This window comes from Hyposmocoma kahamanoa, unplaced genomic scaffold, assembly GCF_003589595.1.
Source record: "Hyposmocoma kahamanoa isolate Upper Pololo Valley unplaced genomic scaffold, ASM358959v1 114, whole genome shotgun sequence".
Classification (NCBI taxonomy): domain Eukaryota; kingdom Metazoa; phylum Arthropoda; class Insecta; order Lepidoptera; family Cosmopterigidae; genus Hyposmocoma; species Hyposmocoma kahamanoa.
The window spans coordinates 1801735-1829596 of record NW_020653383.1 but is presented as its reverse complement, the minus strand read 5'-3'; the positions used below and the strand labels follow the sequence as shown (position 1 = coordinate 1829596).

The 27862-nt window shown below is 35.7% G+C and overlaps 1 protein-coding gene across 3 annotated transcripts in view; it reads right to left on the bottom strand.

The window, feature by feature from the left end:
* LOC113239612 (G-protein coupled receptor moody) overlaps positions 1-27862 on the bottom strand; it is a 65208-nt gene that overhangs the window by 6714 nt on the left and 30632 nt on the right. For all 3 annotated transcript variants that reach the window (XM_026476665.1, XM_026476667.1, XM_026476668.1), the window contains exons 2-4: positions 5648-5722; positions 2615-2755; positions 1611-1781 (exon numbers count right to left, since the gene is read on the bottom strand). In XM_026476665.1, coding sequence (XP_026332450.1) covers positions 1611-1781; positions 2615-2755; positions 5648-5712 — 377 coding nt within the window. In that variant the 5' untranslated portion in view covers positions 5713-5722. The remainder of the gene's footprint in view (positions 1-1610; positions 1782-2614; positions 2756-5647; positions 5723-27862) is intronic.

The following is a 27862-nucleotide window of genomic DNA, read 5'->3' as shown; positions in this document are numbered from 1 at the left end:
ATCTTGAGCTGTATATATTTTGAGACTTTCGATTAGTCAACAAATGACTATCACTAATTACCAGTTTCTTATCATATTATGTATTTATTTTTATTTTCCCGTGTATTTAGTCGCTAAATCTTTACACTTCTGTGAACAATACACGCATGGATTACGTTGTAAAGAAGAGTGAATTTATGATTATCAAAGTAAATTTTAAAGCCCCAAATCATGTGCCTCCAATACGGCTGGATGGATTAGACCTTAGAAGAGTCGCTGAGTTCAAACGTTTAGTGCGCATTGTTAATTTAGCAGCAGTAGAGCTCCTTGTGGAAGAGTTCGTCTAGGGAAGTACTGCCACCTTACCTATTTCTGCCGTGAACTAGTAATATCAGCATTACTGTGTTTCGGTTTTGAAGGGTAAGGGTGCTGGTGAAATTACAGTCACATGGGACTTGTCAACATAGTCTCAGGGTAACAGGTGCAGTGGCAGTGCCCCTCAGACCTTTGCGATTTAAAGCTCTGAGTGGCACTGCAACTGTTGACAGGCGTGTAGTTTACCATCAGGCGCATGACTTGTTCGTCCCGTCACTTGTTACTATATAAAAAAAGAACGGCTATAAAGTGGAATTCCCTGCCTGCAGACTTAATAATAATAATAACGCACACACTCATCACTTATTCTCTGAATGTTATAACTTGGGCCTTTTCTAGGCGAGAGGAAATAGGCGTTATTTAGGTGTGCATGCTCCATCGTCTACCTCGTCGTCACTTGCTATCAGTTGAGATGGAGGTCAAATGCACACTTATTTTCAATAAAAAAAACTGCAACTCTATTAAATATAATTCTGAAGGGTCTACTACTCTAGATTATAGTCGACGCATATGGAAATGAGAAGTGCATAGCGTTAGTTATATACCGGCAAATAACGTTGACAAAATCCCACAGGGCTCTTGTTGATGCTAATGAGTTCTACACTTAGCCAGTTCCTAGAAACTGAACGATGGAATCTCTTGAGATAGAAACTAGCCATAATATTTAGTTATTTATTTGCACGAATTGATTATAATCGATTGATGATTATAATCATTAGTTAAGGTGTAGCCTTTTTTATGGTACGAGTATACAGTACAGTTAGTCAGATGGTATAACTAATGCATGTCGATAGATAATTAGAAGCATCTTTAGTATCGCAAATGCGTTACCAGCCGCAGGGAACCAGTCGTTGTCAATCTAGTACAGTAGGAAGAGGAGTTTGTCCCATACTGCAAAGTAATACCGGTACCAACTAAAATACAGTGTACCCTTAGGTCAGCCAACATACAGCTTTACTTATGGTATAGGTTGTGCGGCGCACACGGGCGTATATACGGGCTTAGGGGGCGCCGAGCGCCGCCGCCGACGTCTCCCAAGAGCCTGCGTTCCTCGCGGAGAAAGCGTAGTAAACGGGCTATTGCTTTCCAACATGATGATTACGCTATAATTATACCATTTGCATTCAAATATCCGAACACCGGGGAAAATATAACTGTAAGTATTCTACTTTGATCACGTGCCTACTAGAGGGCGCCAGGGTATTGCACCCGGGCGCCATTCATAAACACAATGGAGTCTACTGGGACCAGTTTACCTGTTTAAGGTAATTAGGGCGATGCTTAGCAGTGAAACGCCTACGTTCCCGTAGCGAAGGAACGGGACCAACGTACAGAGCGCGTCCCCGTGGAGCCACGACCGCGTCCAGAAGTCCGAAATGGCGAATGGGAGCACAACTGCGCAGAATAGCAAATCTGCTATACATAAACTGAAATTGATAGAAAAATGTATTTATAGACAGATAAATAAAATGTTTGTAACGCACACACTACAATATAATATAGTCAATGGATAAAAAGAGAAACACACAGAAATTAAAATTAAAGTTAATAAAAACAAACAACAGGAAGTTCCATTAAAAATACAGTAAAAAGCAAAATAGTAAGTTATTAAAGCAAAAAGAGCTTGCGTGTGCTGCAGCAATCCAAATTGGTCGTTGCTGAGTACGAAATTTGCTCAAAAGCAAAGCACTGTTTTCAGCCACCACCTTCGGGTAGTGCGTTGCATTTATACATAAAATTTATTTTAAAAGCTGTCCACATGAACAAAAATTTATACAACTTAGATTCATAGAATGCCTTATGGCATTGAGTCCGCCATTTGTACATTATTGTATTGTGCAAAAAAAAAGATTAAATAAATATACACATCCATACTATCACGCGTGGGATAGTCAGGGACAATGGAACTCAACTTGCTGACAAACTAACGTTAGCTTCCTTCACTTCCATAAATGATAATAAATTTATAAAGTTAGATATCCTCAAATTAGTTAAATACATTTGTGATTTTTAGGCTAATATTGAGAATATGCAGCTTAACAACGTAGTATCTCCAGTATTAGGGATACAGCGCGTCCAGTAACATATGTTGTGGATTTATCTACAGATTTTCATGCAGTACTACGACAACTTTTAGTATTTTCGTAGGTCATTGTAGTACCTCAATGTTACATGGCATTTTTTCATTATTGTTTCATGTTCATATGTGTTGATAAAGCGGTTGTGTTGGTGAATCACCTCTTATCTTAATATGACTTACCTTATGATAAATGCAGCAGCAACATTTCTCACTTTGGGGCACTTTAGTAATGCAACCACTGTAAGTAGATTTCCGAACAAACCGATCACCATGATGAAGCCTGTGATAATCGCCGCAAAGGTCAGGAGACCAGGAGAGAACCTGCAAAGATTGAATTCATGAGCATCAAAATCACACTAACTTAGAGTTATTATCAGTTTTGAAAGACTGTCATTATGAGTGCTTCAACAGTGTGTACAATAGTCGTTCTACCAGTTGGTTCGTGATTTTACAGAATTTCTCGCACGGCCAACCACTACCGACAGCCGTACACAGCTCGCCCATTTTATATTAATAATTAGCCATTTACAGAATGACCAACCCAACCCGGCCTAGTTTTCGGTAGGTATGGATTCATACGCTGGTAATGATGCATCTGCGTTACCGAGTACATTTTTGTTTATGATACCAAGTAACGGCACGAAAAGTCGTGCGTTTGGTGGTAAGCGACACCTATTAATATAGCAGTTGGAATGCCACTCAGAATTTTAAATCGCAAAGATCTGAGAGGCACTGCCACTGCGACCGTCACTCCAAGGTATAAGTTGACTAGTTCCACATGTCAGTAATTTCAGCAGCACCCTTGCCCTTCAAAACCGGAACTCAGTAATGCTCACATTACTGCTTGGCGGCAGAAATAGGCAAGTTGTCAGTATCTGCCTGAACGAACGAACTCTGTCACATGGAGCTCTACTGCTGATAAATTAATGTATTTAAAATTCAAAACTTGTGTTATACAACTGTCCTATTACTAAACTAAATTTTAGTTAACTACATGTGCACTTGTTAACAGATCTTCACAGACGGCTACTTCTCTTTACTTTCAATGAAAAGAATAATTGAAAAGGAAGTGCAAAGAAAACGAAAGAAAGGAATACTTCTTTCACTTGTAGTCCATAAATGGAATATTATGTGAGGTAATGCGAAACGCTATTAATAAAATTCTCGTCCTTTGTTGTTATATACGTGTCTTTTGTAAGAAATAATTCATTTGCTTAGACCGAACGTGTTTTGAATGCATACATAACGTTGAAGGCGGGCAAGTCTCGCTTCCATGGAATAAAAAGTAAAATAATGAGATTTTCATTCTTGAATCCTTTGATAATATTTTGAATCCTCGACGCTAAAAACAGAGGAGTTATAAGTTTGAAGCCTTTGTCTGTATATCCGTGTATCTGTCAATGTGTGGCATCGCCAGCTCTTAAATGGATGCACTGATCTCAAAGCAGTTTTTTTATTTATAGCCTAATTTAATCTGGATGGTTCTCAGGTATGTTTGATGAAGGCTGCTAGGCTGTCTAAGATTAGTTAGTATGTCACACGGGTCTTGTATAATAATCATACAAGGCAACGGTCGGTCCACATGAATTTATTGTAAGTTCGTCCAGGGTAGTACTGCCACCTTACTTATTTCTGCCGCCAAGCAGTAATATCAGCATTACTGTGTTCTGGTTTTGAAAGGTAAGGGTGCTGGTGAAATTACAGGCACATGGGACTTATCAACTTATGTCTCAAGTTGACGGGCGCAGTGGCAGTGCCTCTCAGATCTTTTCTGTCCATAACAGTTGCAGTGCCACTTAGAGATTGAAATCGCAATCTCTAAGTGGCACTGCAACTGTTATGGACAGGCGTGTAGCTTACCATTAGGTGCACGACTTATTCGTCCCGTCGCTTAATATTATGAACAAAAAGTCTTTTCTCCTCGAGAATTTTGTTGGACTGACGATGGAACGAAGCATAGTAATAATGACGAAGAAAAAGAATTATAGAACGATTCAACATTTCAAAAGTAAGTGGCCAAAAACCAGAAAAACGAGTGATAAAAAGGTGGGTTGACGATGAAAGAGGTCGCATCGTCACAAGTATTTATAGGTATCACAGAATATATAATAAAAAGAAAGTTTGTTTTACTTCCACTTGGTCGATCGACTTTAAATTTGGTACCCATATCATATCAATTCGATGATACTGCAATAATATGGTAACCTTGATCTGATGCAACAAGGACAATCTGCAGACTAATTAATAATTAATCTGCGCAAATAGTTGGCTTACATAATGGTGATTAGAGTCTGATGATGAAGCAGGTGGTGGGCACACCTAGTTTGTAGTAAGTGAATTGATCTCGACGATTATTAGGTGGACAGATAACTTTAATGACTTTTTAGAGTCTTGTTGTTTGTACCTGTTTTTTTAAATTTTAATTTAAAAGTATTTATTTTAAGTTAATATTTATACAGTCAGCGGCAAAATCTTAAAATATATGTCAAAAAAACCTGATCGTAATGAATTAAAAGCATGTTTTGGTTTAATCTGAAATTCGCCATAAAACAATTGAAAGTATTTTTTTTATGATACCAAGTAACAGGACGACTAAGTTGTGTGCCCGGTGTTAAGCGACACGCCTGTCTATTGCAGTGTGCAGTGCCATTCAGAGTATCAAATCGTAATCTGAGGGACACTGCTACTGTGCCTATCATCTTGAGCCATAATCTAATCTCATGTGCGTGTAATTTCACCAACACCCTCACCCTTTAAAATCAGAACACAGGAATGCAAACATTACTTCCCTAGATGAACTGTGTCATAAGGAATTCTACGGCTACTAAAAGTGTACCTGAATCGGCATTGACTTTTATTTTGATATTTGTATATACAATGCTTTCTAACAACATTCGAGGAAATTCGAAAAATGTTGGAGCAGCAGATTTCTGTTAAACAATTTCCTCTTGAATATCGTGAATAAAAAAGAAAATATTGCGCACACTGAAATCGATACTAAACGTCCGTCACTAAACGAAAGAGTCAACTTTTGGAAAATGGCAACTAAAGTTTTTGATGTTAAATTAAAATTTTAATGTGTGACAGTTTTATTCAGTGACGTCGTCGTTGTGTGTGCGAATTTGTATATATTAGTAGAGTTAAAGTTAAACAGTTCTCGTCCAATTTCTTCATTTATCTAAGAATTAAGAGAAAGATCTACAGAGAACTTACTTGGAGAGTTCACTTTCAGTGACATTAGTGGAATTAACAATGTTGGCTATATGGACGTCCTCCATGTTGTTCAATCTGTAACAAAACGTAATTTTATTTTAATTTAAGCTTATTTTTGTCATCATAGTTATAGCGTGATCTACGTCATACACGTTGTGGTTATTTTAATCCTTTTAGCATATTATTATCATCCTAATGTACCTTTTTATTAAAAGTTACTTGTTATTAGTTAGGTTTAATTAGTATAAAGTAAAATGGAATTGGAAGTAAACCTATTTTTTCAAAACACATTTGACAGTTAACTGTGACCATGACTTAAAAAGAACCCGAAACGTGGCATGTTTGAAAAAAAAATGTGATTTAACGTTCGAAGTTTTTTTATTCAATCCGTATTGGGTCAGCGTGGCGAACATGCCCTAAACGCTCTAATGAGAGTAGATGCGTGTTCGGCGGGTCGTATGAGGAGATATTTTTTATTTAAATTGAACAATTTTTTATGGCCTAAATCGCGTATATTTGTTTATTCTGATAAACCAATGGTTTCTGGCCCTTTATAGGTGCAAAGGCCACTGCTGATTGAAATTATGTGAAAACTGTTGGTGGGTAGCATTAGAGCTCCTTGTGAAAAAAATTCGTCCACGGAAGTACTGCCACCTGCCTATTTCTACCGCTCAGCAATAATATGAGCATTACTGCGTTTCTGTTTTGAAAGGGTACAGGCACATGGGACTTTTCAACTTAGTCTCAGGGTGACGGGCGCAGTTGCAGTGTCCCTCAGATTTGCGATTTAAAGCTCCGAGTGGCATTGCAACGTCCTTATCATAAACAACGTAATCGACATTTTAGCAAAATTGAGTTATTAACATATCTGGAACCAGCGACACGAGATCTACAACCCCCTATAAGCGGTTCTTTTATATCTTATTTAGTTTCAGTTTTAATGTTAAGAAAAATCAGCGTAATCGACGTTATTCAAAGAAACAAAAAAATTTAGGTGCTCGAAATTTACCAAAATGCAGGTAAATGCATTATTCATGACAAGGAGAACAACTGTTTTGGACAGGCGTGTCGCTTAACACCAGGGCCTAACTTGTTTTGGTATCATAGAAAAGATGCAACAAAATTAGTTTCATTTCCAATGCGTGGCAATCACGAAAGTCTAAGAACTCGCTAGATAATTTTATATCCATTTGAGTGAGTTCTTGTTTAATCTCTCATTGTGATAGATTACGTCAGTTCTGGAGGTTACTAGGTCAATTTTAAATGACCCTTCAATTGCAAGACGCTCATGTCATTGTTCGAACGTGGGTTTGGTATGTAACTCCTGCAATTCGACTACCGAAGTGTACCGGGACGGTTGAAATTGTGTATTCTACCTCCTAAAATGAAGAGCTGGAATCTAGATCCTATATGTCGTTCAAACTTCGCTATTTAAGTTGAATGACGACATTCGTGGTCGAGTGGCTTACACTCTGGTTTTCATGGTATTGCCACCTCTGAGGTCCCGGGTTCGGTTCCCGGCCGGGTCAATGTAGAACTAAGGCTGCAGATTGACTGCATGTTTGCAGTTAATGCGTGAAGTCGTAATCAACTTCGTGCAGCCGAGACCACGACTGCATGAAGTTGATGACGATTTCACGCATTAACTACATGCAGTAGAAACCGACTTCACAAAGCCGACATCGACTGCATGTTGATTACGACTTCACGCATTAACTGCATGTAGTCGAAACTGAAATCATACAGCCAAATCGACTGCATGTTGATTACGACTTCACGCTTTAACTGCATGCAGTCGAAACCGACTTCATACCGCCGAGATCGACTGCATGTTGATTATGACTTCACGCATTAACTGCAAACATGCAGTGAATCTGTTAACCGCTTAACTTTTCAATATTGTCTCAGGTCTGGGTGTTTGTGGTACCGTCGTTGTTTCCGATTTCCATAACACAAGTACTTTAGTTACTTACTTTGGGATCAGAGCAACGTATGTGTTGTCTAATATACAGTTAAGTTTATGTAAATATATTGCGAGTACTTTTTAAAAACGAATTAGCAAGATCAAGCCAATGACGTCATACACAAAATGAAGTGAGATACTCCTATTTAGTATTTTTCACAACGACATTACTTGGTAGCGCCATGTTGGTATATAGTATTATTGCAATATTCATGTAAATATTACAACGAAGCGACTCATCAGTAAGCAATATTAATGACCTCATAAGGAAAATTAGGTCGAAAAATTATGTATTCCAGTTATACAGGTTATTGGAAATAAACTGAACATTGAGTTTCCTGTAAATAATTTTACAATTTAATACACCTTTGAAATGAAGCGTAGGATAAAAACTTTATACGCAGTAAAATCTGCTATATTTGCTGAGAGAACTGAATCTCTTGACCCAACGACTCTCAATGTGAGCGCAGGACAAGGAGATGCCAGACTCGCTTCCCGATAGGGCCAATTTGGGAGAAGAATTGGTTCAGGGGGTAGATTCAGAACCGCACAATAACTCAGTTGCCAACCGATTTGATATCGTACGATTTCTTTTAATTTTTTTTTACAACACCCGAATCGAACGTCAAACTGTCGTTTTCCAAACCGAATCGAAATGATACCACATCCGTACGATTACTTCAACTTCTCGACAGGCAAAGGCTACGGCTAAAGGCTAAGGTAAACGCTATTTAGATTCACAGTTATCGAATGAAAGTTACCAAACGTCCTATTGTTTCCAAAGCAATGATGCAATATGGAAAACTCTCATTTTTAAAAATAAAGTTTGGATATTTTAAATTTAATAAATTTTATTAATTTATTTTAATGCAAGACTAATGCATTACTATATTTTAGTCTTAAAATGTATATTAGAGGACTTAATTTTTCTTAAAATCTATTTCACCGACTAATTCCGTAAACGCTGTTAGATAACGATACCGTATCCGAATCCGAATTGAACGTTTAACTTGAATGTTCTGAATAGCTCGGAAAGCGCCCTTCGATTCGAGAATGATATCCAATTAAACGATTCGGTTAAAATATCGAAGAGTTCTGAATCGGGGTCCTGGTCTGAGTAGTCTGGGTAACGGAGTGAGACCCTAGTTTGAAACTATTATTATAAAGAATGTGTTTAATGGATACAGGAACGGATTTAGGTTTCCAAAAGCTATTTGTGCTGTCAACAGCACACTGTAGTTTGAATATCGCGTCTAGTGCAACGTAACAAGATCCGTCAATGTGTAGCTTGATGTGCTGTTGACTGTGTATTATACTCTATTCTTTATTGTTTACATGGTCAACAAAGCTTGGGAGGAAACCGCTCCTAATTCTGAACATTGTACGAGCATTACACGAGGTCACTCCGCTTAGTACGAAATCACTCATGCATAACATTTCTACTACAATACACAATACATTCTCTTTATTCTTTTGACAGATAAGGGCTTGGTGATTGTTGCTTCAATAGTCCGGGTACTATAGAGAGAGTTAAGTAAAATCACCCACAAGAGCAAATAATAATTACAACTTTTTATAAAAAAAACCTGATTCAAAAGTTCGTGAGTCTATTTGCCAAGTTTTATTGAAATCTTTCACCGGGAAGTGCGTGAAACCGGATTCATCCCCTAGTTTGCTACCCTTACAATATTTTCTTCAAATTTAAATGGGACCAATACTGAGGTACATTCTTCCCTATGAAAAAAAGAATGACCAAAATGGTTCTCAAATGCCGGAGTAATCGCGTGACATACATACAAAAAATACAATCGAATTGAAAACCTCCTCCTTTTTCAAAGTCGGTTAAAAAATTAAATACAAGTTTTGCAACGTAAATCTTGTGTTAAATGGTCATAATACAACATGCTGACTAATAAGATAAATATACAAAAATAGACAAAAAATGATTTATTACACTCACCATCAGAATCTTCAGATGGATTTTTTTTATACTAAGGGACAGTTGTCCTTAACAGTTGTAGTGCCACTCAGAGGTTTAAATCACAAAGATCTGAGGGGCATTGTCACCCGTTATTCTGAGACATACATAAGTTGACAAGTCGCACGTGCCTATAATTTCACCAGGACCCTTACTCTTCAAAACCGAAACGCAGTAATCTTCACACAACTGCGCAGAAACAGGTAAGGTTGTACTTCCCGGGACGAACTCTTTCACAAGGAGCTCTACTGCTACAATTTTTTTATATTTTCTAATTTAACTTACTATGTGAAGAATTTGTGAATAATAATGACGCTTGGTTTTTATTTCTTACATTTCATTATTAAGTAAAAGTATTCTCTCTCACTCATTATTACAATTCTTAGTAATAATATTCAAAACGTGAATATAACTAAACTAATTTCCATTTCCATTTCTTTCCATCCACCCGCCCCTCGATTCTCGTACCACCAGGAGGGGCAAGCTTACGACGGTTTACCAATAATTATAGAGCTGCCATGGTTCGGATTTTATCTACAAAATATGATTACATTCGCACAAAAAGTACATTCTTTGCGAATAAATTCGACGACCTCAAGGGCACAACGGTTTGCACTGTGGTCGTTGGATGAGGAGGTCCCGGGTTTGTTTCCCGGTAGGATTAATTTAGGAAATTAACTTTTTTAAAGTTTTTGGTTCTGGTTTGGGTGTTCTGGACAATGCCCCCGAATGATTCGTCGCTCTGGTACCCATAGTAAGGAAATCCCCTAGTTTGAGACTAGGTAATTGGTGTGGTTGTATAAAATATCATAACTTAGAGGAAATGTAGAGAGAAAATTACAAGTTAATTTGTAATATTTTTGCTATGCAGTAAAAAATCTTTTTGAAATTTTTGAAAGGATATAAATTATTGAAAGGATATTTTTTTCTAAGTATTCAATGTTTGCATTAATAATTATAACAAAACTAGTGGAGTATTTTCACCAAAAATAATTGAATATCATGGTAGTGAAACATCTTGACATTCAATATAAACATTTTAATTACAGTTAATAGCGATATCTCTAGCCGGGGCTGGTAGCTGTAAAGGTGCCTAACTAGGTGACGAAAAACTTTCATAGATTTCTGATAGATGGATACGGCTAAAAAGTCGTAAGTCGTAAGTTCTTGTGCACATAGAAAAATTCGTATGGTAAGCTAGTTCGTTCCGTGGCTTAGTTGGCGTAGCGTCTGCCATGGTTTGCTAGAAGACGTCGTTTCGAATCCGGCCGGATCGAAGGAATTTTTTCTAAGTGTTCGATCTTTGTATTAATAATTATAACAAAACTAGTGGAGTAATTTCACAAAAAATAATTGAATATTATGGTGGTGAATTTTTTATTGTAATCTTTATAGCACCTGTTGATCTCATATGATTCCGTAGTTAACCTGGTAACGTATGTAATTAAAATGTAACAATCCACGTTAGAGTCTGTCATCATCGTAATCACCGGTTGTTAATAACGGAAAGGCGAATCCTGTGAACATTACCCTACTGTATACAGATGCGCTAGGTATCTATTTTTGGAAGAGCAATTATGGCAAAAGGTTCTCCCCTTGACTGTGTCTTAATTTGTTTCATTACACACCAGCTAGCCCACAAAATTAATGCAAGAAAAAAGAAAGAACAACCAAAGCGGAGGGTCCTAATTAACAGGCCCATTCTCGCCATCATTGTTTGAAATGCCAATTTAGATCACTTAGCGCCGGATACCCGCGCTGCCGTCTTCGTGATAAGACTTGTTCATTTTTTTAAACTACGTGTATCTTTGAAAGCATTTGCTTTTGATTTTCATTCATGGTACGTGCCTTCTCGTTCAAAAATATTTTCACAATACAATAACAATTGTAACTAGAGTTTGAAGTTCCTTTAATGTACGTGCATTACCTATACAACAATGCTACTTATTCCTGAAATAAATTCTATTTCTTTGCAACAACTACCTACTTTTTTCTTTGGTCTAAAATTATTAGTAAAATAAATGATTTAATATGGCTGCCTTCAAACAACTCTGTTGCTAAATACAAGAATAAAATACCACAAAAAAAAAAAAACAAATTGAAGGTTATTTTTATTGCTTTGTCCTAGATTTCTTTTGTTTTTGAGATAAATGTATTTCATTGTTTTTGAAACAATAGAATTTACGTGTACTGTAGACAATATATTTCCTTTCAAAGTGGACATTTTAATACTGAAAAACAAAGGCGCTAAAATTTCCATATACCGTAAAACTAAGTTTCATCATGCACAACGAGCATACCAAGCTCGATACTTTTCTTTTTGAACCGTTCTTATAGTAAACGGCAAAGAGATGAATTTAAATCTTAAGTGTCAAGTATGTGGTGTCGATGACCCTGTATCGTGCTTCAAAAACCAAATTACAGTTTCACCTACGACGATTTCCATGGACATACGAGTCTGGTCAATTATTTGTACAATCATATGTATAAAATCCACCTTTCCGTTATACTATCAACAACCTTACTCGGGGTTATTTCTCGGCATACCTTCGACGTCGCCCGTTACTTCGTCGTATGGTGTGTTTCAGACTCATTTCCTATTAGTCCACTGACGTTCTTCGTCTTCTTTTTTCCTTTCTAGCCCGTTTGATTTAACCGACTAATAACAGTAAAGTCGCTAAGTACTGGTCCTCAAGTCAGAGTCGACACTCGAAGAAGATAATAGTAAAATGTATTGATATGAAGTGAAAATAATAACAGAGAAAATAACAGTAAAATTTCAGTAACTGCATAAACGGCAAGCTACATTTCTACTAAAGTTAGTGACCGTGCGGTCTATTGGATAGAATTAGACGGATCTGAACATATCTGGTGGTACTTTAATAACTGCAGTAGAGCGGTTTAGTCAGGCTGATTAAATAATTAACCAATTCAACGCGATACAAGGTTAAGTAACCTCACATCCTAGACACTTGTAGGTAAGGACGTAAGGTTATATTCCTAGGACATTCTGACCTATTCTTCTGTGAGAAAATCGAAGGCCATAACATGATGTAGAAATGTATTCCTTATTCCCAGAATGACTCATCTCAGTCTAGCAGTGAAAGTTGTGACAGATATAAATTCGACTGGGAATTTTTGATATTCAATCTAAGATATTCTCGTTGCGAGATATTCCCATGTAGCTTAGGAATTGGTTACAACATTAGACCGTGTTGCGGACTCTATAAATGGGATTCCGGTGCTAACGAGAAGCGAGCACGATCACATAAATATATCGCTGCTTTTCAAAAATAATGACCTGGTATGATGACAAACATGAATAGTATATTTTTTGTTGTAGGTACTGCTTTAGATTGGACTCAATTTTTTTTAAATTATAAGATCATTTAGGTGTTTTTGGGATAGGTAGTTATTCTAGAAAGCCATCGGCATATAGTTATCGTTTATTGCATACATATGAAAGCAGAATAAAAAGAGGTAGACAGGCAATTTAAACTTACAAAAAAGGCGCCAAAAACAAGCATATTACAATTTAAAATTTGGATTTAAATTTAAGTGAAGTGAAAAAAAATATTATATAATTTTATAATCATCAAAACTCATCAAAAGTGTCCAGGTACCAATCATGTTTTCAATTACTGAAAATCAAGTTTTTAATGATGTTTTTTAACACCATTGGATTTTTTAATTTAATTTCATTTTCGAATTCAAGTTGTAAAATGTACCGGAAACAAAACACCCATCGGTGTAAAAAAATATTAAAAAAACCTGATTAGTAATTGTTAAAAACGTGCTTGATCCTTAGACGCTTTCGATGTGTATAAAGACTATATAAAAAGTCATGTTGAGGCAATAGTTGCTGGTTCACATAAAGTCAAAGGTTGAAGGATTTTTCTTTGTGTTTGTTCGATCTTTGTATCAATAATACAGATTTTAAAATATAAATGGATCTGTTCGCCACGAAGTGTCCTATTGTACTGAATTCATTTATTGAAATTCAACTTGAATTATTCATTGGAACTGAATTTTTAACACTACTAAATAAGTTATAAGTATTCGGCTTCTCTACAGTAACATTAATTCCTGAGGATCAGTAAGCAGGAAACGCCTACGACTTCATAAAGAGTTTAAGTTTAACAGGGAATGGAATGTGGTCGACGGGTGTTCAAAGAACGGATATCATTATTAATGTCTTCCAGTTTTTGGTTGGACTATTGTATGGACAAATTAACGTTCACGAGATAATATTGACTGCAACTATTTTTAACTGCTTATAAAATGTGCTTATTTTTATAGACCAATATTTTGTTTATTTACTTACTTTTTTACGTTTGTTCTTATGAATAGTCTAAATTGAAATATACAGTGCTTTCTGGTATTTAAGCTTTTATTGGTAAATAAAAGTTTAAATACTTTTAAGCTTTTATCGGTAACGTTTAATTTATTTTATTAAATACTAGAAAGCAAAACTGGATTAAATTATATGAATAAAATTGGGTTCCCGCGGTAAGGTGACAGCGTTTCCCCTCTGCAGGGTTATGCTGATGCGTTGGGCAAGATGGCTGCCGGCCCTTGGGTTTCCCAGACAGGCTATAAATTTTTTGGATAAAATTTTGCATAGATGAAGGGCACCAGAACCTGAAGCCTGTAAATAGATAGTCGGAGCCGAGTTCCTGGTATTTATTACGATTTATACTTTCCACTTTTAGTTTAGCTGCGGAGCCAGCCCTCTTGCTGGTGTGCTGGAGATGGGATGAGGCAAGTGTGTAGTCTAAATAGTATCCTAGTCTTAGATAAATGAGAATGCAGAAGACTCGGTCCACAAAATTTATTGTAAGAGATGATAAAAGAGGAAAAGAAAGGCTGTAAGAAATAATAAAATAATATAAAAATGGTACAATTATTATAAAGCACTGCCTAAGCAGTAGAATTTAATTAATGTGATGATTTCAAGAGTAATTTGCTTATCTTTTGCACTTCCTAATAAGTGTTTCGGCCCACACATAAACATGCATGAACTACTTTGTGATAATAAACATTTCACTCACTAGCTCGGAAACTGTCTTTCTCGTTAGATATCTGCGTGTAAAAGCGTTTTTGAAATTCGAACTTGACGATAGATTGTGGTGCAACTAACTTTTTCTTTCGATGAAACTATAATATAATAACACGTTCAACTACGCGATTTTCGTACATTATTTACGTAATATGGTATATTTTATTCTTATTATTGTTGACATTAAATTGACAACGATAAATAATTTTGTTTATTTAATCGCTTCGTTATAGTTATTGCTTTTCTTTCATGTACCATTTTCCTCGCTATAGTGAGGTGCAAAAGTTGTGTGTTACGCGCTGCAGCAAAGTTGTTTTGCGTCTTGTGGCTTGAAACCCTCGCTACGCTCAGGATTCTATACAAAGACTCGTGTCGAACAACAACTTTGCAGCCTTGCATAAGAAATAACTATTATTTATTTTATTTATTTTGGCACAGTTACAAGATACAAATTACACAATGGAAGTAAAACTATGACACTAAACAAAAACAAACAAATTTATTGGTCAATGACAACCGCGCACAACATGCAAATAACATTTTGCTACCTAACGAACATGGCTAACGAAGTCAATAGAAAATATACTTATTTACTTGTAATAAAATTTCCTCACTCTGTGATGTGTTTGCGTGCGTCCGTACAGTCCGGGTTTTTTATAAACACCGGAATGGAACCTGCACTTTGAAGAAGGGTCACAATCCTAGGAAAACGTGTGAGGTCCCCAATCCGCATTGTCCGCATTGTCCACCCTGGCATACTATGGTCTAAATGATCTCCCTAGAGATAACCTCTCCATCAGAGAGAAGTATAATGGGTCAACGTTCATGATGATGAAAAAATTATTCACCAAATTGTTCTACGATTTTTCTGTTTTTCTTGTAAGAACAAGAAAATCATTCTCTCATCATCATTCATTCATCAATCATTCTTTCATTGTGCAAAAATTTGCCTACCGGCAAATCGGTACTCGCTGCTTGTGCCCGAACGTACAGTAAAGGAACGGTCCGGAAGCGACGCGGGCACGGGAATTTTTGAAATGCACGAGTTTATATCAACTCTGCCACACCGAAACACATGGCAGCCGTGCAAAGTCGCAGGGTTCATATAAACTCGTACATTACAAAAATTCCCGCGCCTGGAACGCTTCCGCGGCCGCCGCCTCTGTGTGGCCTGAGCAAAAAGACGTTTCGGAGAAACGTAATGCTTACTCGTTTTGGTAGGTACGTTCTCCTAACCATAGTTCAAAAATAGATTTTTAATTTACTCTCTGTAAAGTCATTGTTATGCTAAAGTGGCCAAATATTTGTTGGTGAATAATTTATATTTGTCATGGGAAACTTCAAGAGATATAATATATTTAAATTTTATACCTTAACTACTAGATAATAATTATTAACACAGATCAAACATAAAGAAAAATTCCTTGGTTCTGTCAGGTCGAAGGAATTTTTGTTTGTGTCCGATCGTTGTATTAATTGCCGGACTGCCATGCAGAGGTCCCAGGTTCGATTCCCGGGCCGGGAGAAATATTTGTGTGGCCTACATTTATTTGTCTCGCGAGTTTGGGTGTAATTTGTAATTGTCTATTTGTGTGTCTATGGCACCCGCGACACAGGGTTTCCCTAGTGCGGGGCTATGTCGAGTGTGTGCGTTGTGCGTTGTTGTTATTAATAACAATAACGAACTAGTCAAGTTAACTAGATGAAATAAAGTGTATTTATAACTGACGACCTCGGGGGCATAATGGTTTGGTCTATGCGAGGTACTGTGTTTGATTCTTGGTAGGATCAATTTGGGAAATGACCTTTTTGGAAATTAGCTCTGGTCTGAGTGTTCTGGGTAGTGTCCTTGAATTCCATTGTTGTGTATATTGGTGTGGCATTCTAGCACATTATTATTATTCTTATTATTATTTATTACATAAACCTTGTAATTGTGTAGATAATACATTTATATAACTTTCATGTACAGTGAACAGCACATCAAGCTATACACTTTTGTTCGAATATCGCCTGAAGTGCGACGGAACAAAATCCGCCAATGAGTAACTTGATGTATTGCCGTCTCTATAATTTATTTATGGCAAATACATTTACACGGTGTTGCAGCCGGGAAACTAATGTACCGTGAAACTAACATAAGCAAGAGAGAAGATATGTACATTATATTAAAACACTCGACAAAATCCCTCATCTCATCTCATTCGCAACACAACTGCCTTTCACCACGCAAGCAAACCGTAATCCTGTGCTGATGCCATGAATTCATTGAGCATTGTGAGTGCAAGGAGCAGCGGTGAGCTCTTGCGAGATACGGTTAGCACCACTGACACGATCGACAGCTCAGACCGCCGCTCTTGATGGCTGGGATTTATAAAATGAATTTCAACTTCGACGGAATGAAAATGGTGCAAGCAAGTTTTTCGTATTTACAAAACAATATTTGCTTAAGTTTGAGCAAGAAATTAAACTTTGGAAAAGTTGGTCATCACATTGAATAGGTGTCAGCCTAAGAATCACTCTAGGAGTATCTGATACGAGTTGCACGTGTCTCGTGGTAATCTATTTTTAACACATTTTTTTCATCTAAATTAAAAATATTCAAAAAACAATGTGATCATATTCTACGAACTCAAATAAATAATAACACTGAACCAACACTGTGAACACCATAGAAATTGAGTCATCAACTCATAAGGTAAAATTTACAAAATACTTCTCGTAGGAATGGTACCTATAAAACATTAAATTTTGCTGGAAAACCAATAAGCATTAACAGACACCGACAGACCACCACCGTGCGACATGGTTTTCTTCGAAATGACATGCAAATGTGAGTCACCGTCGGAAAGGCAGCGGTTTTGCATAAAAATGAGATCAAAACCACGGTTTGTCACGCATTAGAAGCCCATGTCGTACGTCATTTATATGGTAATGTACTGAGGTTTCGTTGTTATTTATTTTTTATGAGACTGTGTCAAGTGGGCAGCTAGATAGTAGATGTGAGAAGTATTTTTAACAAATCTCGTTTTCGTTGTAAATTAATGGTTGGAATAAAAAATATATCACATAGAAACCTATGACAAGCGAAGCACACATTCATACACTCACACGCGCACGTATTCACACACTCACCCACACGCAAGTTAAAGATAGTTTATAACAACCATACTGCAACACCAACAGCTGATTTTTTTTTTAAATTTAAGAGCAGCTTGAGAGGATGAGCCGTGTAATACAGGCTTGCGTAGTACGGACTCCAGTTTCTCATATTTAATATTGTTGTCTTTATTTAAGATCTCTCCTTTGCTTTGAGATAATAAACGTAACACTCAATCTTCTACGGAAATTAATAGGTAATGGTACAGGAATAAGATCACGTCAAACTTGATACCTAAGATTTAAAATCACCTCTAAGCCGCTGGCAATAAGAACGTAACAATTTTAATTTTTAAGTTTTTATTCAATATCACGATGTTTCACCATGACATTCAATTATTTTTGTGAAATTATTCCAATAGTTTCTTATAATAATTATAACGTAAAAATTGTCAAGCTTGATGTGCTGTTGACTGTACTATTACGATCATTAAGTTCAATTTACATTGCCACGGAACTGACTGACTTTATATTATTTAATATTGTGTAACGTACAAACTAGATACGGTACGGTAACTGCGAGAATTCTCCGGTAGACGCCCAACCTGTTTTTTTGGCTTATATCTAGTTTGTGCGTTACACAATAGACATAAAGTTAATTATGCTACGGTTACAAAGAATAATTTCCTGTCCCTTCCATGGCAATGCAAATTGAGCCTAAAAGCATTTTATGTTATGAAATAAAAAAAACAATTTTTAAGTCTAACTTTTACTCTACTAACTTTTAACTATTTAACAATAATGTGATTGTCACAAAACGCTTAAATTTCTAACTGTGTCGTCAACCCCATAGATATGTCAACCTTTTTTTGTGTCATTTAACGTTTTTACCAAGACTGTGGTGAATGTATGAAATGAAATTAGTATTTGATAACCGTTATCGGATTAATCGACATATCCTACTTTTATATTTTACGACGTGCAAATTTATAAATAATTTTTTAAAATATTTGTGACACATTTAAACTTTTCCCTGTCCATGTGTTTACTGCGTTAGGTAACGAAGTTTTACGATCTTATCGTACAACACTTTGGTATTTTTTTATTATCATTATCGGTTCTGTCATGCATAATAAAATAGTTTCTGGTACGATCATGGTTCCAGAAAATATTCACGCTTATACTATTACTATTGAAATTTTGTCACAATTACATAGAATTTATGTAATTTGTAATAAACTTCAAAAAAGGAGAGAGATTCTCAATGAGTAAGTGAGAACAATTAAATTATTGGACTCTTTTTTGTGTGTATGTTACGCGACGACTCCGTCAAATTGTGAACCGATTTCGTTGCCTCTTTCATTTGTCGGGAAGGGGGTACTTCATTAGTGATCCCACTCAAATATGAAGAAAATATTCCACCTCTAAGTGTGGCAAATTTGGGGATGAATCCACTTTATTAGATTTCACCCACTTTCCGTTGACCGATTTCAATAAAACTTGGCAAATAGACGTAATTCCACAAACTTTTGGGGTCGGTTTTTTTATATAAAAACGTTAGGTATAATTAGGATATATTTATTTCTGTTCTCTGTTGTCATTGTAATTAACTTGAAATAAACCATATTTAATTCCAACAGTCTATTTTATGTTCTATAAATACATTATTATGATGTAAATTATACATTAGATACGATATAAGTTGTATAATAATAATAACGCACATACTCATAGCCCCGCACGAGGGAAACCCCTGTCGCGGGTGCAATGGACACAAACCTAGACAACCACAAATTGCACCCGACGTCACGAGAAAAATAAATGTAGACCATTCAAATATTGCTCCCGGCTCGCTTATCGAAACCGGGACCTCTGCGTTGGCAGACCGGCATGGTAGCCGTTTGACAGAGGCAGTCCTGTACTCTATAAAATTAAATAAATACATACAACATAATTTATTGTTACACATAGGAAATTAAACTATTTTTTTCATTCACACGGCAGTCAGCTGTGACCATGGGACCGGCAAAGGAACCAAAACATTGGCTTGTTTGAGAAAAAATCTTCTTACGACTTACGATGATTTAGTTCCGAAAAAAAGTTTCATTTTCTTTAGAACAAAATTTATTAATAAAAAAAGCCAAAAAAAAACATGAGATGAAAAACCAAACAGTGATGCGAAAATGAGTCACACATTTTACACGTAATTCGTTACTTGAGCGTCAATCCTTCAATGTCCTAACCGAGAACGTGTTTCTTAGTCAGCAGTGTCAACATTTAATATTACTCAATCGATGAGTCGAAGTTTGTAACCAGACAAAACATAGAAATCTGAATCACGAATATCATCGTCGATATTGGCTAACCCACTACAACTTCTGGAATGCCATTTTTATAAAACTATATATCATGAACAACCCATTTTAAAAAATAAAAAAATAAATTATACGGCCCACTGCTGGAGACGGGTCTCCTCTCAAGCGTGGGTTTAGGCCACAGTCCGCCACGCTTGCCCAGTGCGGATTGGGGACTTAAACGTTTTCCGTGGGTCCACCTTTTTCGCTGTGCAAGTTTCATCACCATGTTTCCCTTCACCGAAAACCTCATGGTAAATTTCAAATTAATTTCGAACAAAAGTTCCAAGAAGCTCAAAGGTGCGAGGCAGGATTCGAACCCACGGCCTCTGATTGAGAGGCGGGAGGCTGATTGAGTACGGTAAACCATTAGTCTACCACAGTTTTAAATATGTAAGTGTGCATTTGCCCTCCATCCATCCTTCATAAAATGTCCTTATTACATAAATATTTTAAATGAACTTGAAAAATTATGAAGTTACAAAATATTTCGCCAAATGTTCCAATGTGTTGAAATCACTTTTTAATACTGTTGCTAAAAAAAATTTCACTTTCTATGGCAGTAGCACGTACTGAAAGTAATTTTAGGCCTTTCCAAGAAAATGTTTTATTTTATAATTTCTGCAGGCCTAATTCAAAAGTTACCTAGCTAGGACTTTGATGTTTGAAATGATTTATGTATGATTTATGAAACGTTACGTTAGAAAATAAATAAAAACTAAACAATCTTGCGATAATGGTAGACATTTTATGTATTTCTACAGGTGTTTCAATAATTTATCACCAAAAAATCGTAGGATAGAGTGTGTTCTGATGCCATTTTGTTTCAGTTAATATACATTTGTATATTAATTGAATGAATTCCTTATTAGTTACAAAAATATGACATTTTCGTTAAATTGTTACTAACACATTATTAATTCTTTGTTATTCTTTGTAATACAAATAAATATATGCAGTTTAAGCATTTTGATCAATATTACAAAAATAACTTTTTTACGATACCAAGTAACGGGACAAACAAGTCATGCGCCTGGTGGTAAGCGACCTGCCTGTCCCTGACAGTTGCTGTGCCACTCAGAGTTTTAAATCGCAAACATTTGAAAGGCACTGGCCTCTGCGCCTGTTACTCTGAGACAAGTTGATAAGTCTCACGTGCCTGTAATTTCACCAGCACCCTTACCCTTTAAAACTGGAATGCAGTACCTAATACTCACATTATTGCTTGGAGGCAGTAATAGGTAATGTGGCAATAAATACCTGGATGATGTCTTTTACAAAGAGCTCTACTGCTACTGGACTTTGGTGTTTTGAGTGCAACACAAGCTATAAAATTACGTTTACGTTTTTCACAATAAAAATACGTGGGCAAGTTCGTGATACTAAGACCCTGCCTACCTGCGGTGGCGAAGAGAACTTAAAATATTAACTAGCTTACAATAACTTTCTTTTATATTCCACAACGAAACAATTCTTTTTATTCCAAAATGAAATTAACTTTAATGTAGTATATTTCTTACTTAGAGTACACTATACTTAATAATATATTTAGTAGCATTAGAGGTCCTTGTGAAAGTCGCCAAGCAGTAATGTGAGCATTATTGCGTTTCGGTTTTCAATGGGACATGGGATTTTACAACTTATGTCTCAGGGTGACGAGTGCAGTGGCAGTGCCAATCAGATGTTTGCGATTTACAAGCTCGAAGCGGCATTGCGACTATTATGGATAGGTGTCTCTTACCACCACGCCCACGCCATGCTCGTCCCAAGTATGGTATTATATAAATACGATATTCCAATAGTGAAAGTATACGTTTGTAATGTTTTGACATACTGCTTCCGCTTCCTTATTTTTTAACCGACTTTAAAAAAAGGAGGAGGTTAATTCGACTGTATTTTTTGTATGTATGTTACGCGATACTCTGGCATTTGTGGACCGATTTTGATGATTCTTTTTTGGTTGGAAAGAGGTTACCTCAGTATTAGTTAAATTTAAATTTGAAGAAAATATTCCACCTCTAAGGGTGGCAAACTTTCTTTACATGAATTTTTAGATATGATTTCAATAAAACTTGGCAAATAGATGTAACTCCACGAACTTTTGAGGTCAGTTCTTAGTATTCTGTACTGAGGTTATTAAAGCATGTCTTTATATATGAACACACATATATCGGGTAATGTAACTACTACCACAAGGTAATTCTGTAATTAACGAATACTACCAAAACCAAGTTTTATTTGGTTAATTATAGGGCTACCAAAATAATTGCTAAACAAAAACTTATGAAACACATTAACACGTAACATTTGTAAAATTGTTATTGAAATTGTATATCATTATTTCATTATTGAAATCGGTTAACGGAAAATGGGTAAAATCCAATAAACCGGATTCATGCCCTAATTTGCTACCCTTAGATGTGGAATATTTTCTTTAAATTTGAATGAGATCATTCTTGAGGTACACCCTTTCCAACAAAAAGAATCATCGAAATCAGTTCACAAAGGTCCGAGTACTCGCGTAACGTACACACAAAAAAAATTAAGTCGAATTAAGAACCCCTTTCTTTTATGAAATCGGTTATAAAATTAAAAAACACTGTACTTGGTTAGCAGGACTTTGAGCACACATTTTGCTTTTTAAATTTGTCACTAAGATACGTGTTAAGGATGTCAAATCACAAACTGAGCTTATGAAATGTTTTAAAAATGATTACTTAATATTTCACTACGAAATAATAAATCCTTAACTTCTAAAGCACGTCGTTTCCTTTCCATTGCAGTAATTCAATATATCCAAGGAAAATGCACTTTATAAATTCGATATTTCAGTTTTGTGACCGATAAAAGTGAGTACTTCACATGTTTTCAACAGTGAGCCATTGCAATGACTTAGAAACTAATGTAATGTTGGGAACTTGAGTTGAGTATGAGAATATCTACTGACTTTTGTAGTTTTAAGGTAACTTTATTTAATGTTTTCCTAGTTATCGATACTTTACCAAGAGAGTGTAAAGAAGAGCCATATTTTGCTGTACACTGGTTGATAGTGTTTGCACGTTTTCGAAGTCGATCTAATTCCGCCTTCCTCTTTCCATAATCGGGGGACTAGAGTAGGGTTTCTGAACCTGTGGTTCATGGACCCGTAAGGAGTCCGTGTAATCAACGCCGAGGATTCATGGCGAGCCTACCTAACAAAATATATTAATACAAAAAATGGTATACAATATGTTGTGAGCAAATAGGTACTGCCGCGTGTTTTTTCAGAAAGAGTCCGTGGCCTCTTTGAAATTTTGAGAGGTATCCATAACTAGGAAAAGGTTAAGAAACCCTGGACTAGAGGTAGGCTGCGGTTCCAACCCTATGTTGTGAATATTCCAAAGATTCGCACTAAGCGTTACGCTTCCACATTAGTGAATGGCTATGGAGTGGAATTCCCCACTTGCAAACTTATACCCTGAACGCTATAACTTAGTCTTTTTCAAGGAGAGTACAAAATATATCTAACTTCAAATATATACGCGTTGTTTTCATGTAGATGCTTTATAAACAAATTTACATAACAATGTTTAACGCACGTGGAAAGCAACAACATTTAAAAAGTGACGCATTATTATTATGCTTATTTTATTTTTGTTTCGTAAAATTAAAATGTAGGTCATTTTATGTGGACTTTACGAAAAAAATGTCTTTGATCACTATGTATTGTATGATCCTGTCACAAATAAATTTTTAAATTTACACGAATGTTTTTGTTGACAGAATTATACGACGATGTTCAAAATAAAACTTAAATACGTCAACAGGAAAGTAATTAGGTAGCTGAAACAGAGTGTTTCCTTTCATTCAAGTCAAATGGAACTTGCCCAATATAATTATTAGATTTCAATTCTCAGACAAGAAAACAGTTATCCGGAGAGACAATGGACTTAAATCAAAGAAAACAGAGAAGTCAGATGTAGCGTTTCTTTTTTCTTTTATTTAGGGACAAGGTATCTTTCACAACAACTGTTTATTGTGTAATAATGTATAATGTCAGTATCAGTGTCAGTGCGGTCATTTAAGAGGTAAATATACATTTGTAACACGTCAATTGCTAAATAAGCAAACAGTTATTGTGAAAGAGGAACTAGACTTAAATAAAAGAAAAGAGAGAAGCTAGATGTAGCGTCTCTTTTATTCAAGTGCGTGGTATCTTTCGTAACAACTGTTTATTGTGTAATAAATGCGTATTAGTGTGGTCATTCAAGAAGTAAATACATTTATGAGACATTAATTGTCAAACAAGTTATTGCGAAATTCAGTTATTGTGAAAGAGACAGTAGACTTAAATAGAAGAAAGAGAATTTCTTGAAGCTTAGCACGCCTCGTGCTATGTGATAAAATTAAAGCACTTTACTTCCATACATAAACCTATAACATAAAAAGTCTATTTTCGTTAATAAATATGAATAACAGTTATTGACTCATATAATAAATAATAAACTCTAGTAGAGTTCAAAAGAAACGACAATACTATTTGTAATATCACAACCTCACTATTACTGTACAACTTTATTACATACTGAGGGCGCATTTATTCGACACGAATCGCGCTCACGCGCCGCGCGACGGCCGCGCGATCGCCGAGCGGAGTCCGCTTTGCCGCCGCGCAGCGATCGCGTGCGTCTTATCTGTCATGGCAAAATACGCTCTACGTTATTTGGTCTACGCGGCGGCCGCGCGGTTGTATTATTTAGAGGAATTTCAATGTTGTTGCCTAGTAAATAGAATTCAGATTCGCCATTAATGTACATGAAGGCGTGGTAACTGGGCGCTAATGATTTGCGAAACCATTTACTGATTATAAAAACTTGTATGTTTGTTCTTAGTTGAAATTTCGATAAACAAATTTTAAATTATAATTCTTAAAACAAAAACCGAATACAAACAAAATTCCTTCGATCTGACAGGACTTGAACCTGCATCAGTGCCATACCAGGGCGATCGTCATAATAACAAACCACTAAACTAGAACTACAGATCCAGTTAGCAGAATTTACGAATTTTTCTATGCGTTTGTTACAGATCTTAGCTTTTGGCTTTAACGGATTTTTTGCAGTAACTGCGAAAAGCTTGAGAAAAAAGTTTTTCTACACTCAACCACATAACTTTACAGCTACCAGGGGTGGTCAAGAGATGTCGCTTCATAAAATGTAATGAAAATTATGAAATTTCAAATTATTTTTCACCATGTTGATGTATATTGGTAATTTTGGGTCAAATACCTTATCGAGTAGGTATGATTTGCCTATGTTATTCACATTAGTAACCCAAAACTCGAATTCATGAGGTCAGTGCTCATCTACGAGGCAACCGGAAAGAGACAGGCAAATAGATTGTATTCCTCCCTACGGGGCAATTGGCAATCATATATCGACTAGTTGGTAAACTTTTCACATAAATGTACGATGTACTGGCGAAACCAAAACACTATAGCTCAAAAAATGTAACCACACTGTCACTGTAGTAGAAGGTGGCTAAGGGTTTTATAGACGTTACATGATATATTTACAGATAAACTTTTATGTGAAATGAAACCATTTTTGCGGCTCAAAATCGCATATAAGTATTTTTTCAAACATACCAGCGTTTCGGGGTCGTGGTTGACCGGAAAAAATAGTTTCATTTCTTATGTGTAACTCGAAAACCTAAGAACCTCCATCTTGTGAAAAAAGGACAAAACAAGTGCCTCGCTTACTGTCTTGAAATATATGCAAAAAAATTCACATCAACGATTTCAACCGGTATCGACAAGAATTTTTATTTTAGTCATTATTATAGCAAAAAATAAACAACTTTCTGATCGAGTGTACTTCCTTAATCGATTTACGATAAAGCGTGGGGAGATTAACCTACATTTCTGACACAAAAACTTTGCAACTTAGAGGAGAGTTTGTTTAATAAGAAATGTTATGGGGAATGGGGTGAGCCTTTGAAGGTTTTGGGCGTGTTACAAAGAATTATGATATTTTTTTATGTAAATGTAATATGAATAAAGTTTGACTCACTGTAGTCTTTTTTGTAATTGCTTATCTCGCTATACACAATTTTCAATAGTCTGTCCCATAATAAAACCTAGTAAGTGTCTTAGACAATAAATTTTCACAGGACAGCACAAAAACACAAATCAACGTCGTTTTTCCATTTAATGTAAAAACTGTTATAGTATTAGATAACCATCAATCATCGAATAACACAACTTATATATTTCGTATTTTATACCCCTTACTAACTTTGAATATTTATGATCATAAGTAAAATTACTGTAGCAGCTAGAATCAAAACACAGTATCATATTGTGTTTTGATTCTAGCTCATATATTCAAATATTCATATATTCAAATGCTCATGCATTTGCGAGATATTTCGTTTAGTTATTACTTCAGAAAATTTGGAATAAACTTCAATTTTGTATGATTAATTAAATTAATAAAGCGATTAAGATTTTCAGTATTAGTACTAAAGTTTACTGTCCAATAATTGCCAACTCAAGTACCTAGTAAAGAGCTTTAACTATTTTAAAACTTAGCAAGTTTTGAATTGCTGTTTTAATTGGTTAAAGTAACTTACTAGATATTTGACTGGTCACGACGCAGACTAGATTTTAAGGTTTCAAAATCTCTGATAAATTCTAGAATTTTGAAGCGGTTGTCACTGCAATCAGGTGAGTACTTATTGTGAAAATAGTACTCCGTTAAAAAACTATTTTCAAAAAATTTGTCCCATGCTAGGTTTTGCTTTGGAGCAGCCGACTTACAACGCTAAAAAATAGGTGGATACTTGAGGTAAATTTATCGGATTTTTATATAATATTTTCGAAAATTCAATGTTATTTTACCAACAAAATCTTACTGTAACAAAATTCGAAAGTTCAAACAAACCTTCGAATTTCTAACATAATAATGTTATATTTGGGACCCTCCCAAACATAACATATGATTAGAATATCAAAATAGCACATACATACGTATATAATGTATGTGCATTTTTTAATTGCCTGCCAATTAATTGCCTGAACTTTCAGAGAGGGGGAGCTAGCGGTGACATAGTATTAGATTTGCCTAGTTTGCCCTCCGATCTCCTGGATCTAAAGTTCAATATTCAAACAGTAACTTTTGTGTTCTATTAATTTTGACGGGTATTCTATTTAACATGCGTCATGTTTCTTCAAGTTTACCTACTTCTTTATTGCATCCATTTCATTACTGTATTTCTTTGCCGAAGTGTATGTTGAAAATATTATCCAATACTTTGCAAACATATAAAGATATATAGATAGTTAGCGTATATAGAGTCTCGCTACTGGGCACAGGCCTCCATTCACGATGAGAGGGCATGGGACTGAAATTCCCACGGGCCTAATGCGGATTGGGAAGTAAAAGTCTAATTAAAGTCAAATAAACATTTATTACATAGGTCAAATTTTTACACTTGAAAACGTAATTTTTTAAACTACTGTTTACACTACGCTGACCTCCCTGAGAAGAACGAGCAAGAAACTCCAGGGATTGCTCTTTTCAAATAAACTTAAATGCTATGGAATACACTTTGAATCATAATTGTGTGGAATCAAGACTCATGTTGTCTTTCCATACATCTTTATCTAACAAATTCTTTTCAATTTCGTAATATGACTGTTCAATGAAAATACTTTTAACGTATGTTTTAAACTTAGGAAATGATAATCTTAATATATACTCCGGAATCTGATTGTACAAAC